The 17,810-nt window shown below is 43.9% G+C and overlaps 1 protein-coding gene across 1 annotated transcript in view; it reads left to right on the top strand.

The window, feature by feature from the left end:
* LOC126426679 (D-3-phosphoglycerate dehydrogenase) overlaps window positions 1-17,810 on the top strand; it is an 81,627-nt gene that overhangs the window by 45,342 nt on the left and 18,475 nt on the right. Inside the window, exons 4-5 of the mRNA XM_050088570.1 lie at window positions 6,764-6,917; window positions 16,079-16,211. Coding sequence (XP_049944527.1) covers window positions 6,764-6,917; window positions 16,079-16,211 — 287 coding nt within the window. The remainder of the gene's footprint in view (window positions 1-6,763; window positions 6,918-16,078; window positions 16,212-17,810) is intronic.

Here is a 17,810-nt window from a genome sequence, read left to right as displayed (position 1 = left end):
CCACTGTTGTGCGATAGTTACAAGCCACAATAAAGGCCTTGAACAGGTGCACTTTAATTATCAACACTCGATACGAAGTTCTGTACATGTGACCGACGATATTGTCAAATACGTTTGCTTACTTCATAATCTCACTGGCCGAGGTCGTACTGAACATTATCATGTTGTGAAAACAAGTTGAAATTCGAATTTGACTATTTTCCGACCGTGAATGTAAAGGTTTCTAACTACCGTTATCAGTTACAAAATGTGTTAACTAGTGTATCATTCATATATTGTGCGAGGTGTTTCGAGGTTATACCTCATCATCTGGCTATATGGCACTACAAAAACAATTTCACAATAGGATCATGCAGATCTTGAACAGTCTTTTCATAAATGCTGTGGTTATCCTGGGGAAGAAGAAGAGAAGACCAAGTAAGAATCGATGCCACTCAATTTGTTCTTATGGCGTGGTAGGAAACATCTCAGCTCATTACAGAGAGACTATCACGCCATAAGAACAAAGTGAGTGCCTGTTACAAAACTTTTCATGCAAACATCAGTCCTGCTTCCAAAGTGACATCGATTCTTACTTGGTCTTCTCTTCTTCTCCCACAGGATAACCACAGCATTTATGAAAAGACTGTTTAAGATCTGCATGATCCTATTGTGAAATTGTTTTTGTAATGCCATAAGGCCTGATGGTGAGGTATAGGCCTACACTCGAAACAGATCGCACAGTAAATGAACGATACATTAGTTAAGAAATTTTGTGATTGGTAGTGGTACATCTACGTGATTGCTCTTCCATTCACAAATAAGTGCCTGACAGAGGGTTCTCTACCGTTACACTCTCGAATGGCAAGTGGGAAAAACGAGCATTTAAATTTTTCTGTGCGAGCCCTGTTTCTCTTATTTCATCGTGATGATCATTTCTCCCTATGTAGGATGGGGTGCCAAAAGAATGTTTTTGCAATCGGTGGAGAAAACTGGTGATTGAAATTTAATGAGAAGATGCCGTCGCAACGAAAAACGCCTTTGTTTTAATCATTGCCACTCCAATTCACGTATCATGTCTGTGACACTATCTCCCCAATTTCGCGATAATACAAAACGAGCTGCCCTTCTTTGTACTTTTTCGATGTCTTCCGTCAGTCCCTCATCGCACAGCAATACTCCAGAATAGGGCGGACATGCGTGGTGTAAGCAGTCTCTTTAGTAGACCTGTTTCACTTAAGGTAGTTAGAAACCATTAAAGTTTAAATTCAACAGATGTCACACATCCAGACCCCGCTGCAAGTCCAAGCCAATGGGCCACGAATATTCCCAATCTCTTACAAACTTGCCTCAAACCATTGTTGGTTATTACATGTATTACTGTGAAAATAAACTTTTTCATATACATGTTATCTTTTTTTTTTTTTTTTTTTTTTTTTTTTTTTTTTGGCACTTTTCATTCCCACCCCTTATGGGGATGGGCGGGCTGTTTGAGGGCTTGCATTGCCCTTTTCAGCCATTTGCTGTACATAACTCGTACATTCATTTATTTATTAGTTCAATATTTCTTGCAAAGTGCATTTGATCATATTGAGTATACAAAGATATAGCATATATAAAAATGCAGAAATATAAAATAATACAATAATACAAAATAAAACAAAATATAAAGTAGGTACAAGGATATTAGATAGGTACAAAAATATTACATAAAATGAGGTTAGAGGTTGAGGTTTAAGTGTTAAAGATTTTAAGTCATGTTGTGATATAGTGTTTCTTTATAAATTATACCGTATTTTCCGTTATGATTGTTTTCTTTGTTTTCTTGGAGTACTTTAGTGTGTATTGAGGTTGTAGCATACGATAGTAGTACCGTAGTTTGGTGTGTATGCTACTTTTAATGTTTAATTTGTTATTTCTATGCTACTTTTTAGATGTAGCTTAGGTCTACAGTTCTTGTGTATGTTTTGTGTGTGTTCGTGTGCGCGCAGGCGCGTTTGTGTGTATATTCTGGGGTCAGTTTCTGTGTCTTTGGGTGAGGTGTGGGGGAAGTTGGATGCCTTGTGTTAGTGGTTCCATGGTGGGGGCGAGGTCTGGGTATTCTTGGCTGGTGTCCACGATTTAACTTCCACTTCATTCGAAATTTGTCGAAAGGGAACCGTATTATGATGCCTTGTGTCTCTATGATCAGACAAAACAAACCTGGCAAATATTTGACCAATTTACACTTCCAGTACCCATGCTCGATACTGCCGAAGAGAAGTGTAACACGGGTTGTGGATGCTCCTTCTGCCGCTGCTCAGAGCGGTGGCCCAATAAATGTAAAAACTGCTATAGGAAAGCTGCTAACGGGTTCCGCCGTTATGGTAGCGCCGTAGCTCCTGTCCTTTATACGTAAGCAGTCTCACGTGCGTCTGCGGAGAACGCCTGCGCTGCAGGCAACCTGCAGCACACATCTACTCTACAGGTTGTATCAGCGTCGTAAACAAGGAGTCGCTATCGTCACCAAGTCTTACACAGGAAACGCACGAACAAGTTAAAGACTGCTCTGCTCTCTTCGATTTTATTCGTACTTACAGGAGTCAGTTTCTTAAAACAATACGATACAGCTCTGGAAAATACTCGAAAAAACTTTGAAGTGTGTGTGTATCCTAGCGGTGGTAGATATAAGCGATGATCAAAAAGTTTCCCTTCCAAGGGCCTACAGTCCAGAATACCATCGACGCAACATGTTCAACATATCCGTTTGGTAAAACACCGTGGCCTGCTGCGTGAAGAAGTCCGTAACTGCCTGCAAGCACAACCTCGGTCGCAGTAAATTCAGGTAAATAGTTAGGGATTACAATTACAAGTAACCTAAATTGGAACGATCACATAGATAATATTGTGGGTAGAGCAAACCAAAGACTGCGATTCATTGGCAGAGAGACTGCTTACACCACGCTTGTCCGCCCTATTCTGGAGTATTGCTGTGCGGTGTGGCATCCAGATCAGGTGCGACTGACGGATGACATCGAAAAGTGCAAAGAAGCGCAGCTAGTTCTGTATTATCATGAAATAGGGGAAAGAGTGCCACAGAGATGATACGTGAATTGGAGTGGCAGTCATTAAAACAAAGGCGTTTGTCGTTGCGACGGGATCTTCGCATGAAATTTCAATCACCAGTCTTCTCGTGCGATTGCGAAAACATTCTGCTGGCAGCCACCCACATGGGGAGAAATGATCATCACGATAAAATAGAAATCAGGGCTCGCCCAGAAAAATTTAAGTGCTCGTTTTTCCCGCACGACGTTCGACAGTGGAACGGTAGAGAGACAGCTTGATGGTGGTTCATTGAACCCTCTGCCAAGCACTTTATTGCGAATAGCAGAGTAATCACGTAGATGTAGATTGCAGAATATTGCACCAGTGTGTTGCATTCCTTCGTTCACGGTGTGTTAAGTATTCTGCCGGGAAGCAGTGGACCAGTCACCTCATGCAGGCAGCGTGAACGTCGGTATCACCGGTGTGTTGTCTGCAGCTCGCGGTCTAGCGGCCGGCGTTGCTGCCCCTAGACCACGAGGCCCCGGGTTCGAGTCCCGGCGTGGTTGGGGATTTTCTCTGTCCGGAGACTGGGTGTTTGTGTTGTCCTCATAGTCTCATCATCGTTCGTGGCAGTGGCTCGATTGGACTGACAAGTGGAGGCCACGACGTTTGAAACACGGATTTACTGCAAACTTCGTACACTCGCAGTACTCCACGAGGACAACAAAATGTGTAAGCAGTAGCGCGTACTTCTCAAGTGTTACTGAGAAAATCGCAAGATAATTTCGGTCGTCGAATATATACCTGTGCGTGGCCATTTGAACCATGAAGCGCTTCCAGCCGAGTGGTGCCGGCAGGGTAGCTCAGCGTGTTCGGTCAGAGCGTTAGCTTTCCATTCCAGTAAAAAACTGAGTGAAGGGATGAACGAAAAAAACTGAACGGGTGTCATCGAACATCCGCCCTGAACAAATTCAGATAACAATATACAACAATTTTTTTTTTTTTTTTGAGGAAAAATGTGTTTGGCGTTCAAGTTGCTGGATCGAGTTCCGTTCGTCAGTTTTTTTAAATTTTCAACACAGTCATTTTCTTTACTATTTATATTACAATTGATACATTGGGGAAAATGCGTGTAATCGGATGCACTTTTATTACATTTAAAATATTATTTGGCAGTCTACTAATTTTTATTATCACAAATAACGTAATATTCATAACTATCAAGTGATACTGAAAACGTATGCTTGTCCGTGATTTGAGAAATCCCTTGTACCTGGAAGGAGCCCGGAACGACTTGTTACCTCGAAGTTCTGACCGGCACAGACTGCTTTCGAAAGATGTACAATTAATCGTCGCTTTCGATATTACAAGTTGCAGGATGGTATTTTTCGTAAAAACATGGAAAACACAAAGTTAAACGGCACCAGCTGCCTTGAATAAGTGCTATGTTTCGGCATACGCAAGGTCTTTTGACGTTTTCCGTGGAAAAACAAACCTCGTTAACATTTTCAAAAACCTCTCTTCCAGACGATAGTTTGGAAGCAAACCATGCATAACGCAGTATTTGCTTAAAAATCGGCGCTGATAATTGGTTATGCAGTATCGAGTGTATTTTAGTAGCGTCTTCCGAGAAGCAATTTCTTGTTCCCTTTCGATTAAATACAAACAGTTTTGAAGACACGGACAAGCATACATTTTCAGTATCACTTTATGCGTTTGGTCGTTTACTAGTCGATAGTTATGAATATTATATTATTTGTGATAATAAAAATTAGTAGACGCCCAAATAACATTGTAAATGTAATAAAAGTTCATCCGATTACACGTATTTTTCCCATTATATCAATTGCAATACAAATACGAACGAAAATTCCTCTGTTGAAAATTAAAAAAAAACTGTCGATCGAAACTCGATCCAGCGGCTGGAACGCCAGTCACTTTTTTTTTTTAAAAAAAAGAAACATTTTCTTCTATATTGTTCACTGAATTTGTTCAGGGCGGACGTCGGATGATAACCCTTCCAGTTTGTTCCTTCATCCGTTCGCTCAGTTCTTTTATCAGAAAGTGAAGCTAACGCTCTGACCGGTCACGCTTTTTTTTTTTTTTTTGACCGTTGTGTTTGGTCGTTGCGGACGTTACATTACATCCGTTCAAGTTCATTTGTTGATCCTTCCACTCAGTTTTTTTTGTTACAGAGGCCAACCGGCTCTCTGACCGAACACGCTAAACTACCGTGCCGGCAGCACTCGGGTGCAGCCACTTCATGGTTAAAATGGCCACGCACAGATATATCTTTGACGACCGAAATTATCTTGCGATTTTCTCACAAGGGAACCTCCCCATCGCACCCCCCTCAGATTTAGTTATAAGGTGGCACAGTGGATAGGCCTTGATAAACTGAACACAGATCAATCGAGAAAACAGGAACAAGTTGTGTGGAACTGTGAAAAAATAAGCAAAATATACAAACTGAGTAGTCCACGTGTTTCATAGGCAACATCAAGGACAAACTGAGCTCAGGAGCGTCGTGGTCCCGTGGTAGCGTGAGCAGCTGCTGAAGAGAGGTCCTAGGTTCAAGTCTTCCCTCGAGTGAAAATTTTATTTTCTGTATTTTTGCATAGTTATTATCTGTCCGTTCGTTCATTGACGTCTTTGTTCACTGTAATAAGTTTAGTGTCTGTGTTTTGCGACCGCATCGCAAAACCGTGCGATTAGTAGACGAAAGGACGTGCCTCTCCAATGGGAACCGAAAACATTTGATCGCAAGGTCAGAAGTCAACCGATTCCTCCACAGGAAAACACATCTGATATATTCTATACGACACTGGTGACGGCATGTGCTCCACATGACAGGAATATGTTGTCGACCCACCTAACTTGTACACTTGGCGAATGGGTAAAAAGATTCTTCTACCTTGCCCGATTTAGGTTTTCTTGTGGATGTGATTATCACTCCCAAGTGATCGCATCGGACGGACAGATAATAATTGTCTGAAAACAAAAAATTAAAATTTTCACTCGAGGGAAGATTCGAACCAAGGACATTTCGTTCCGCAGCTGCTCACGTTACGACGAGATCACGGCGCTCCTGCGTTCCCAGTGTCCTTGACATCGCCTATCTTCCCATGAACTACTCAGTTTGTATATTTTGCTTATTTTTTCACAGTTCCACACGACTTCTTCCTGTTTTCTCAACTGATCTGTTTTCAGTTTTTCAAGGCCTATCCACTGTGCCACCTTATAACTAAATCTGAAGTGGGGTGCGATGGGGACGTTCCCTTGTCAGTAACGCCTGAGAAGTACGGGCTACTGCTTACACATTCTATTGTCCTCGTGGAGTACTACGTGTGTACGAAGTTGGAAGTAAATCCGCATTCCGCACCGAGCGAGGTGGCGCAGTGGTTAGACACTGGACTCGCATTCGGGAGGACGACGGTTCAATCCCGTCTCCGGCCATCCTGATTTAGGTTTTCCGTGATTTCCCTAAATCGCTCCACGGAAATGCCGGGATGGTTCCTCTGAAAGGGCACGGCCGACTTCCTTCCCCGTCCTTCCCTAATCCGATGAGACCGATGACCTCGCTGTTTGGTCTTTTCCCCAACCCAACCCAAAATCCACATTCCAAACGTCGTGGCGTCCCCTTGTGAGCACAAAATTGCACTGTGTAAATATTGGGACTTTGTACGGACGCTTACGACGGCGCAGTTGAGCGCCCCACAAACCAGACGTCATCGTGATGATCTGCGGTGTGTTGTTGCAGGAACGTGCCGGCGGCGTGCCAGTCGCTGAAGGAGGGTCGCTGGGAGCGCAGCAAGCTGGCCGGCTCGGAGCTGAGCGGCAAGACGCTCGCCGTGCTGGGGCTGGGCCGCATCGGCAGGGAGGTGGCGGCGCGCATGCGCGCCTTCGGCATGACGGTGAGTGCGGCTCCGCCCCCACCTGCCCACCCACCACCTGCCTCCCTACTATAACGGCCCGACCCCGCCTTATAATTCACTTTTAATTGGCTTCCGGGGCCTCCCATACAGCCACCAGCAGTGGAGTCAATTACACTGATGAGCCGGAACGTTACGACCACCTCCTTAAGGCGGGCCGCAAGATGAGACGCAGGCCCGTGAGGTGACGCAGGGGTGCTCACGCCAAATTCCTCACGGCAGCGGGAGTCACGGCGACAATCATCGCAAGCTGGATCGCAGTTTCAATTCGCAGTTGGCTGAGGAACTTTGGCTCTGGCAGAGATGGCGACTACTTCTGCTGTGTTAATAGATATAAGCTCAGAATCGGATTCCGATTCTGAGTTCGAAACGGTATGTTTTTTTGTTCTGGTCATCAGTCTACTGACTGGGTCGATGCGGCCCGCCACGAATTCCTTTCCTGTGCTAACCTCTTCATCTCACAGTAGCACTTGCAACCTACGTCCTCAATTATTTGCTTGACGTATTCCAATCTCTGTCTTCCTCTACAGTTTTTGCCATCTACAGCTCCCTCTAGTACCATGGAAGTCATTCCCTCATGTCTTAGCAGATGTCCTATCATCCTGTCCCTTCTCCTTATCAGTGTTTTCCACATATTCCTTTCCTCTCCGATTCTGCGTAGAACCTCCTCATTCCTTACCTTATCAGTCCACCTAATTTTCAACATTCGTCTATAGCACCACATCTCAAATGCTTCGATTCTCTTCTGTTCCAGTTTTCCCACAGTCCATGTTTCACTACCATACAATGCTATACTCCAGACGTACATTCTCAGAAATTTCTTCCTCAAATTAAGGCCGGTATTTGATATTAGTAGACTTCTCTTGGCCAGAAATGCCTTTTTTTGCCATAGCGAGTCTGCTTTTGATGTCCTCCTTGCTCCGTCCGTCATTGGTTATTTTACTGCCTAGGTAGCAGAGTTCCTTAACTTCATTGACTTCGTGACCATCAATCCTGATGTTAAGTTTCTCGCTGTTCTCATTTCTACTACTTCTCATTACCTTCGTCTTTCTCCGATTTACTCTCAAATCATACTGTGTACTCATTAGACTGTTCATTCCGTTCAGCAGATCATTTAATTCTTCTTCACTTTCACTCAGGATAGCAATGTCATCAGCGAATCGTATCATTGATATCCTTTCACCTTGTATTTTAATTCCATTCCTGAACCTTTCTTTTATTTCCATCATTGCTTCCTCGATGTACAGATTGAAGAGTAGGGGCGAAAGGCTACAGCCTTGTCTTACACCCTTCTTAATACGAGCACTTCGTTCTTGATCGTCCACTCTTATTATTCCCTCTTGGTTGTTGTACATATTGTATATGACCCGTCTCTCCCTATAGCTTACCCCTACTTTTTTCAGAATCTCGAACAGCTTGCACCATTTTGTATTGTCGAACGCTTTTTCCAGGTCGACAAATCCTATGAAAGTGTCTTGATTTTTCTTTAGCCTTGCTTCCATTATTAGCCGTAACGTCAGAATTGCCTCTCTCGTCCCTTTACTTTTCCTAAAGCCAAACTGATCGTCACCTAGCGCATTCTCAATTTTCTTTTCCATTCTTCTGTATATTATTCTTGTAAGCAGCTTCAATGCATGAGCTGTTAAGCTGATTGTGCGATAATTCTCGCACTTGTCAGCTCTTGCCGTCTTCGGAACTGTGTGGATGATGCTTTTCCGAAAGTCAGATGGTATATCGCCAGACTCATATATTCCACACACCAACGTGAATAGTCGTTTTGTTGCCACTTCCCCCAATGATTTTAGAAATTCTTATGGAATGTTATCTATCCCTTCTGCCTTATTTGACCGTAAGTCCTCCAAAGCTCTTTTAAATTCCGATTCTAATACTGGATCCACTATCTCTTCTAAATCGACTCCTGTTTCTTCACATCAGACAAATCTTTCAATGTATTCTTTCCACCTATCTGCTCTCTCTCCTCTGCACAGTGGAATTCCCGTTGCACTCTTAATGTTACCACCGTTGCTTTTAATGTCACCAAAGGTTGTTTTGACTTTCCTGTATGCTGAGTCTGTCCTTCCGACAATCATATCTTTTTCGATGTCTTCACATTTTTCCTACAGCCATTTCGCCTTAGCTTCCCTGCACTTCCTATTTATTTCATTCCTCAGCGACTTGTATTTCTGTATTCCTGATTTTCTCGGAACATGTTTGTGCTTCCTCCTTTCATCAATAAACTGTAGTATTTCTTCTGTTACCCATGGTTTCTTCGCAGTTACCTTCTTTGTACCTATGTTTTCCTTCCCAACTTCTGTGATGCCCTTTTTAGAGATGTCCATTCCTCTTCAACTGTACTGCCTAATGCGCTATTCCTTATTGCTGTATCTATAGCTTTAGAGAACTTCAAACGTATCTCGTCATTCCTTAGTACTTCCGTATCCCACTTCTTTGCGTATTGATTCTTCCTGACTAATGTCTTGAACTTCAGCCTACTCTTCATCACTACTATATTGTGATCTGAGTCTATATCTGCTCCTGGGCACGCCTTACAATCCAGTATCTGATTTCGGAATCTCTGTCTGACCATGATGTAATCTAATTGAAATCTTCCCGTATCTCCCGGCCTTTTCCAAGTGTACCTGCTCCTCTTGTGATTCTAGAACAGGGTATTCGCTATTACTAGCTGAAACTTGTTACAGAACTCAATTAGTCTTTCTCCTCTTTCATTCCTTGTCCCAAGCCCATATTCTCCTGTAACTTTTTCTTCTACTCCTTCCCCTACAACTGCATTCCAGTCACCCATGACTATTAGTTTTTCGTCCCCCTTTACATACTGCATTACCCTTTCAATATCCTCATACACTTTCTCTATCTGTTCATCTTCAGCTTGCGACGTCGGCATGTATACCTGAACTATCGTTGTCGGTGTTGGTCTGCTGTCGATTCTGATTAGAACAACCCGGTCACTGAACTGTTCACAGTAACACACCCTCTGCCCTACCTTCCTATTCATAACGAATCCTACACCTGTTATACCATTTTCTGCTGCTGTTGATATTACCCGATACTCATCTGCCCAGAAATCCTTGTGTTCCTTCCACTTCACTTCACTGACCCCTACTGTATCTAGATTTAGCCTTTGCATTTCCCTTTTCATATTTTCTAGTTTCCCTACCACGTTCAAGCTTCTGACATTCCACGCCCTGACTCGTAGAACGTTATCCTTTCGTTGACTATTCAATCTTTTTCTCATGGTAACCTCCCCCTTGGCAGTCCCCTCCCGGAGATCCGAATGGGGGACTATTCCGGAATCTTTTGCCAGTGGAGAGATCATCATGACGCTTCTTCAATTACAGGCCACATGTCCTGTGGATACACGTTGCGTGTCTTTAATGCAGTGGTTTCCATTGCCTTCTGCATCCTCATGTCGTTGATCATTGCTGATTCTTCCGCCTTTAGGGGCAATTTCCCACCCCTAGGACAAGAGAGTGCCCTGAACCTCTATCCGCTCCTCCGCCCTCTTTGACAAGGCCGTTGGCAGAATGAGGCTGACTTCTTATGCCGGAAGTCTTCTGCAGTGGCGGGGATCGAACCCGGAACCGAAGACGTTTTGATTATGAATCAAAGACGCTACCCCTAGAACACGGGTATGCTACATCGCTCTGATGAAACTGGCTACAGGTTCTCACACCGAAGAAAGCACGAGGAGGAGCATATGGCGTGAGTCAGAAGGGGCAGAGTAGCTGGTGAGAAAAGCCGTTGCTGTCGCCAGGGCTACTGTATGTATAGCGAGAAGTGGGCAAATTTCATTATTATCAATTAATATAAACGGTATTTTCGTAGCAGAAACAGAATCCTATTAGTCATAAGGACTATCCAACAACAAATGAATTTAAACGGTGCTCATAAAACTTCGTGTCATCACTCGGAATATATTGATATCAAAGACGTGGTTAAATGCATCTATTCCGTTTTCACTGGTAGATATGGAGGGCTACACGCTAGTAAGGAATGATATTGTAAGGAAGCTAGGCATCTTTTTTGATAAACATTTAACCAGGACAGAGCACATCACGAAAATTTGCTACAGAGTTTTAACAATGTCAATGTAGAATGTTAACAACGAATTACAATGCAACTTGCCATTTCATGTGTCCGTTTCCTTGGCCACTTCCTCCCACTTCTCAGCTTTCAGCTTCGTTTGCAAGTAATCTTCATGGCTGGTATCGTACAGAACTTTGCGAACACGTACGGCTTCAGTTAGCTTTTCTTCCATTTCCAACTACCAACAGCCAGAGCCACCGTGAACCTCGGCTACTGTCAATGCCCGACCACCCGTCTTATCATTCCTTTTTTGACGACTCTCTCGACCGTCAATACGGGTTGTATGTCTCCGCCCTGCTACCCCCTGGAGTTCGCTTTCGTCGCCTCCTTCAACACCTTAATTTTTCACTCCCTGCAACCTTTCGAGTGGGCGAGAGCCACACGCCACCTTGGCTCCAGGCTCAGGTCCGCGTTCACCTTGACCTCAGCTCGCTCCCAAAAGAGGTTACCCCCGGTTCGGTCTACCACTCCCGTTTTGTTGAACTTCGTTCAAAGTTCATCAATATGACCTTCATTTATACAGATGGCTCAAAGACCAATGACGGGGTCGGGTGTTCTTTTATTGTCGGGGCACAAAGTTTCAAATACCGGCTCCATGGCCATTGTTCGGTCTTCACAGCTGAGCTTTATGCCCTCTACCAGGCTGTTCTTTACATCTGCCGCCACCGACATTCTGCTTATGTCATCTGCTCCGATTCCCTGAGCGCCATCCAGAGCCTCAGTGATCCGTATCCGGTTCACCCTTTCGTGCACCGGATCCAACGCTCTCTTCAGCAGCTGGTGGACGTCGGTTCTCCGGTTAGCTTTATGTGCGTCCCTGGCCATGTCGGTATCCCTGGGAACGAAGCTGCAGATGCCGCGGCCAAGGCTGCGGTCCTCCAGCCTCGGACAGCTTCTTGTTGTGTCCCTTCATCAGATTGTAGCAGGGTCATTTGTCGGCGCATTTTATCGCTGTGGCATGCCGATTGGGCTGCACTTACAGACAACAAGCTTCGGGCCTTGAAACCTCTTCCCGCGGCTTGGACGTCCTCCTCCCGCCCTTCTCGGCGGGAGGAGGTCGTTTTGGCCCGGTTACGCATTGGACACTGCCGGTTCAGCCATCGCCATCTGCTCTGCTGACGGCTGCACCGGCGCCGTTCTGCCCATGTGGGCAATTGCTGACGGTCCGCCACATTTTAATGTCCTGTCCGGATTTTAACACACTGCGTCTAGATCTTAACCTGCCATGTACTTTAGATGCCATTTTAGCGGATGACCCACGAGCAGCTTCTCGTGTTCTTCGTTTTATCAATTTGACAAACCTCGCTAAGGACATTTGATGATGCTGTTTTTTAATCCTATGCCTGTCAGTCTGTCTTTTACCGTGTTTTCCCTTTTAGTTGTTTTAAACTTGTGCCTCGCGGTGCATTCTTAACGTAGTCAGGGCGCTAATGACCATTGAAGTTGTGCGCCCTAAAACCACAAAAAAAAAAAAAAAAAAAAAAGTAAACTGCGTACAGGAGACTGCGGTGCGCAGGGTCACCAAGCGCAGCAACTGCGTCACGTCACGTCACGCTGCGCTCTGTGCGCAGCGCCATTCAGTTGTTCTGCGTCTCACCTTGCGGCCAGGCTGATAGCTTGTCTGTCCGCCTTTGGAACAAAATACGTTTGTGGTCTTCGGAACGAAATACCGCATGATCAAAAAGTCAGTATACATTTGAAAACTGAATAAATCACGGAATAATGTAGATAGAGAGTTCCAAATTGACACACATGCTTGAAATGATATGGGGTTTTATTAGAACCAAAAAAACACAAACGTTCAATAAATGTCCGACAGATGGCGCTTCATCTGATCAGAATAGCAATAATTAGCATAACAAAGCAAGAGAAAGCAAAGATGATGTTCTTTACAGGAAATGCTCAATATGTCCACCATCATTCCTCAACAATAGCTGTAGTCGAGGAATAATGTTGTGAACACCACCGTAAAGCATGTCCGGAGTTATGGTGAGGCATTGGCGTCGGATGTTGTCTTTCAGCATCTCTAGAGATGTCGGTCGATCACGATACACTTGCGACTTCGGGTAACCCCACAGCCAATAATCGCACGGATGAGGTCTGGGGAGCTGGGAGGCCAAGCGTGACGAAAGTGGCGGCTGAGCACACGATCATCACCAAAGGACGCTTCAAAAAATGGCTCTGAGCACTATGGGACTTAACATCTTAGGTCATCAGTCCCCTAGAACTTAGAACTAGTTAAACCTAACTAACCTAAGGACATCACACATCCATGCCCGAGGCAGGATTCGAACCTGCGACCGTAGCAGTCGCGCGGTTCCGGACTGCGCGCCTAGAACCGCGAGACCACCGCGGCCGGCCCAAAGGACGCGCGCAAGAGATCTTTCACGCGTCTAGCAATATGGGGTGTTTTTTTTTTTTGGTTCTAATAAAACCCCCATGTCATTCCAACCACGTGTGTCAATTTTTACCTCTCTATCTACATTGTTCCGTGCTTTATTAAGTTTTCAAATTTATACTGACTTTTTGATCACCCGGTACATCAGTCATTCTGCCTATAAGGGATCCGGTAGTTTGATGGTCGGTTAGTGGAGATACACTATGTGAACAAAAGTATCCGGACAGCCCCAGAAACATACGTTTTTCGTATCGGACCACTACTGCTAGCAACTTCAGTAGTCATTAGACATCATGAGAGAGCAGAATGGGTTGCTCCGCAGACCTCGCGGCCTTCGAACGTGGTCAGGTGATTGGGTGTCACTTCTGTCATACGTCTGTACGCCAGATTTCCATACTCCTAAACATTCCTAGGTCCACTATTTCCAATGTCATAGTGAAGTGGAAACGTGAAGGGACTCGTACAGCACAAAAGTGTACAGGCCGACCTCGTCTGTTGACTGACAGAAACTGCCCTCAGTTGAAGAGGGTCGTAATGTGTAATAGGCAGACATCTATCCAGACCGTCACACAGGAATTCCAAACTGCATCAGGATCCACTACAAGTACTGCGACAGTTAGGCCGGAGGTGGGAAAACTTGGATTTCACAGTTGAACGGCTGCTCATAAGGCACACAGCACGCCAATAAATGCCAAACGTCGCTTCGCTTGGTGTGAGGAGTGTAAACAGTGGACGATTGAACAGTGGATAAACGTTGTGTGCAGTGACGAATCACGGTACACAATGTGGCGATCCGATGGCAGGCTGTGGGAATGGCGAATGCCCAGAGAACGTCATCTGCCAGTGTCTGTAGTGCCAACAGGAAAATTCAGAGGCGGTGGTGTATAGTGTGGTCGTGTTTTTCGTGGAGGGGGCTTGCGCCCCTTGTTATTTTGAGTGGCACTTCCACAATAGAGGCCTACATTCATGTTTTAAGCACATTCTTGCTTCCCACTGTTGAAGGGCAATTCTGGGATGGTGATTACATCTTTCAGCGTGATCGACCACCTGTTCGTAACGCACGGTCTGTGGCGGAGTGGTTGCACGACAATAACATCCGCGTAATGGACTGGCCTGCACAGGGTCCTGACCTGGATCCTATAGAACACCTTTGGGATGTTTTGGACCGCCAACTTCATGCCAGGCCTCACCGACCGACATCGATACCTCTCCTCAGTGCAGCACTCCGTGAAGAATGGGCTGCCATTCCCCAAGAAAACTTCCAGCACCTGATTGAACGTATGCCTGCAAGAGTGGAAGCTGTCATCAAGGATAAGGGTGGGCCAACACCGTATTGAATTCCAGAATTACCGATGGGGGGCACTACGAACTCGTAAGTCATTTTCAGCCAGGTGTTCGGATACTTTTGATCACATAGTGTGTGAGGCCATAGATGACTACGCACAGGCCACGTAATTCGCGTAAATAACGGGCCCTTCATTTGTGTACGCGGTAATGGCACCCAATAGTGATCCAGATAAAGGCTTGTTAAAAATTTTAAAATATGAAGTACATGGCTAGATTACAATATTTACGAAAGATGGGCACAAAGTACCCATCACTGGTATTGCTAGCGTTAAGATAATTATCTGTAAAATTATAATACTAGTTGACTCACACTATATTCAAGCCTTGTACAATAATAACACCAAAACTTATGCTGTTGTCCATATATTGGTATATCTACACTTTTTGAAAAACATAAACAGAATACCATACCTTAAACAAATGTTCAAATGTGTGTGAAATCTTATGGTCATCAGTCCCTAAGCTTGCACACTACTTAACCTAAATTATCCTAAGGACAAACACACACCCATGCCCGAGGGAGGACTCGAACCTCCGCTGGGACCAGCCGCACAGTCCATGACTCAACGCCTCGACCACTCGGCTAACCCCGCGAGGCTGTAACGAATCAAAATCATCATACTTCACCGTGCCTCTCCACAGATCTCCCACTTTTTTTTTCTCTCGCCAATTCAGTGCAAGCTGGCCGGGATGGCCGAGCAGTTCTAGGCACTACAGTCTGGAACCACGCGACGGCTACAATCGCAGGTTCGAATCCTGCCTTGGGCATGGATGTGTGTGATGTCCTTAGGTTAGTTATGTTTAAGTGGTTCTAAGCTCTAGGGGACTGATAGCCACAGAAATTAAGTCTCTTAGTGCTCAGAGCCATTTTTCAGTACATTGCAGCTACAACCTTCTGATATGTTCCTGCTAAACCCCTTCGTTCGTTGCCCAGTGCTGCCCCTCCAGTGACCAGAACTGGAATCATCCAACACGCGATTTGCGAATTTCTTATTCCATTTCAACCTCGTCAGTGCCGACCGGCATGGACTCCCGTACCTTGTGGACAGCACGACATTGAAAGTCCGATCACATTGCAATGGACTGGTTGCAGCAACACGTTAATTAATCGGGCTTATCCTTTCTTCCCCCACTTCATTTTCAGTCTGAGCTCATGCGTGCATGGTAATGTTGCAAAACATCACTCGAGCAATTTGGCCACACTATGAAACTGGAGGCAGTGTATCATGAATTGGGGAAGATGGTATGTGAGCAGATGAGTGAAACTGACAGGACACATCTCTGTGTGTTGCAGACAATTGGCTTTGACCCTCTGGTGAGCGCTGAGGCGGCCCAGCAGTTCGGCGTGGAGAAGCTGGAGCTGGAAGAGATCTGGCCGCGCGCTGACTACATCACCGTGCACACACCGCTCATCCCGCAGACCAGAAGTGAGTTTGTCGCCACTGCCTCACGATTCATCATACCATCTCCAGCACACAGCACTGCCTTCTCAAACGTACTTCTACAGGTCACATGTAAACAGCTGTCATATGTATCACAAAAACGTGACTCGTCTCCTGGATAGAAGTCAGTGCAACTTTTCTTCTACTGTCACACTTCACATAACAAAATTAATGTTGATCTGAGGGAATTACATTTTCCTTGAGACGGGGGTGGGAAACAGAATTTATCCCCTCAATAATAATCAGATCCAGATTATTATTAAAAATTGGAGCTGTACCCTTTCATTTCTGATTTCCAGAAGTCTTAGGCGCTTCAAGCTGAAATAACTGTTTAACATTAATAACACGACAAAAAATTGCCCCAATAATGGTACTATCATATTGTATTCAACTAAGATCCTTTATTTGAACCATTATCATTTTAAGAATTATTATTGGGCCAATAGGAGGTTTAAATCAAACATCTTTACGACAATTTCTAGCATACTCTTCAGTTATACATTTAGGGTGAATAATCAGATCCTTAACAGTCAGAGAAAACATCTGGGAACTATACTTTATTATTTATTCATTACTAAGACTAATCATAGTCTTATTACTCAAGCAAATAAATTTATTCTTTATAAATCAGATTTATTCAGCTAGAAACATAAGAACTGGATAAAAATTCATAATATTTTTATCCCTACTATCTCTAGGTGGTTTACCACCATTTCTTGGATTCCTACCAAAATGAATTGTAATACAATCATTAATAAAAAACAACATAACAACCATTATAACTATTATACTCATACTAACTACAATTAGACTTTATTATTACATACATATTAGATTCTCAGCCTTAATTATATCATATACCAAAAATTCATGATCTATAAAGATAAATTCTCAAAAATCAAGAATTATTCTTCCTATAACCGTAATAATTTCAACAACAGGATTGATTTCAACATCAACCTTAATCTCATTATACTAAGGACTTTAGTTAATTAAACTAATAATCTTCAAAGTTATAATTAAAAGAATAATCTTTTAGGCCTTGGTGAAACTTTACACCTCTAGAATTTCAGTCTAGAATCATAATTGAATACAAGACCAAAGTATGGTAAGAGAGAAATTATTTCGTAAGTAGATTTACAGTCTACCGCCTAAAATTCAGCCATCTTACCACAAAAATGATTATTCTGAACAAACCTTAGGGACATTGGTACTTTATACTTTCTGTTTGGAGCATGGGCAGGAATAGTAGGAACATCAAAAAGAATACTTATTCGTGCTGAACTAGGTCAACCAGGATCTCTAAATGGAGACAACCAAATTTATAATGTTATTATTACAGCCCATGCATTTGTAATAATTTTCTTCATAGTAATGACCATTATAACTGGTGGATTTGGTAATTGACTTGTACCATTAATAATTGGTGCACCAGATATAGCATTTCCATGAATAAATAATATAAGTTTTTGATTACTACCACCCTCATTAACCCTTCTTCTTACATCTTCTATAGTAGATAACGGTGTTGGTACCGGATGAACAGTTTACCCCAAGTTGCTTTATCTTTGATAGCAATAGAAG

This window comes from Schistocerca serialis, chromosome 11 (genome assembly GCF_023864345.2).
Source record: "Schistocerca serialis cubense isolate TAMUIC-IGC-003099 chromosome 11, iqSchSeri2.2, whole genome shotgun sequence".
Taxonomy (NCBI): domain Eukaryota; kingdom Metazoa; phylum Arthropoda; class Insecta; order Orthoptera; family Acrididae; genus Schistocerca; species Schistocerca serialis.
The sequence above is the reverse complement of the archived record's forward strand: the minus strand, read 5'-3'. Positions and strand labels throughout refer to the sequence as shown.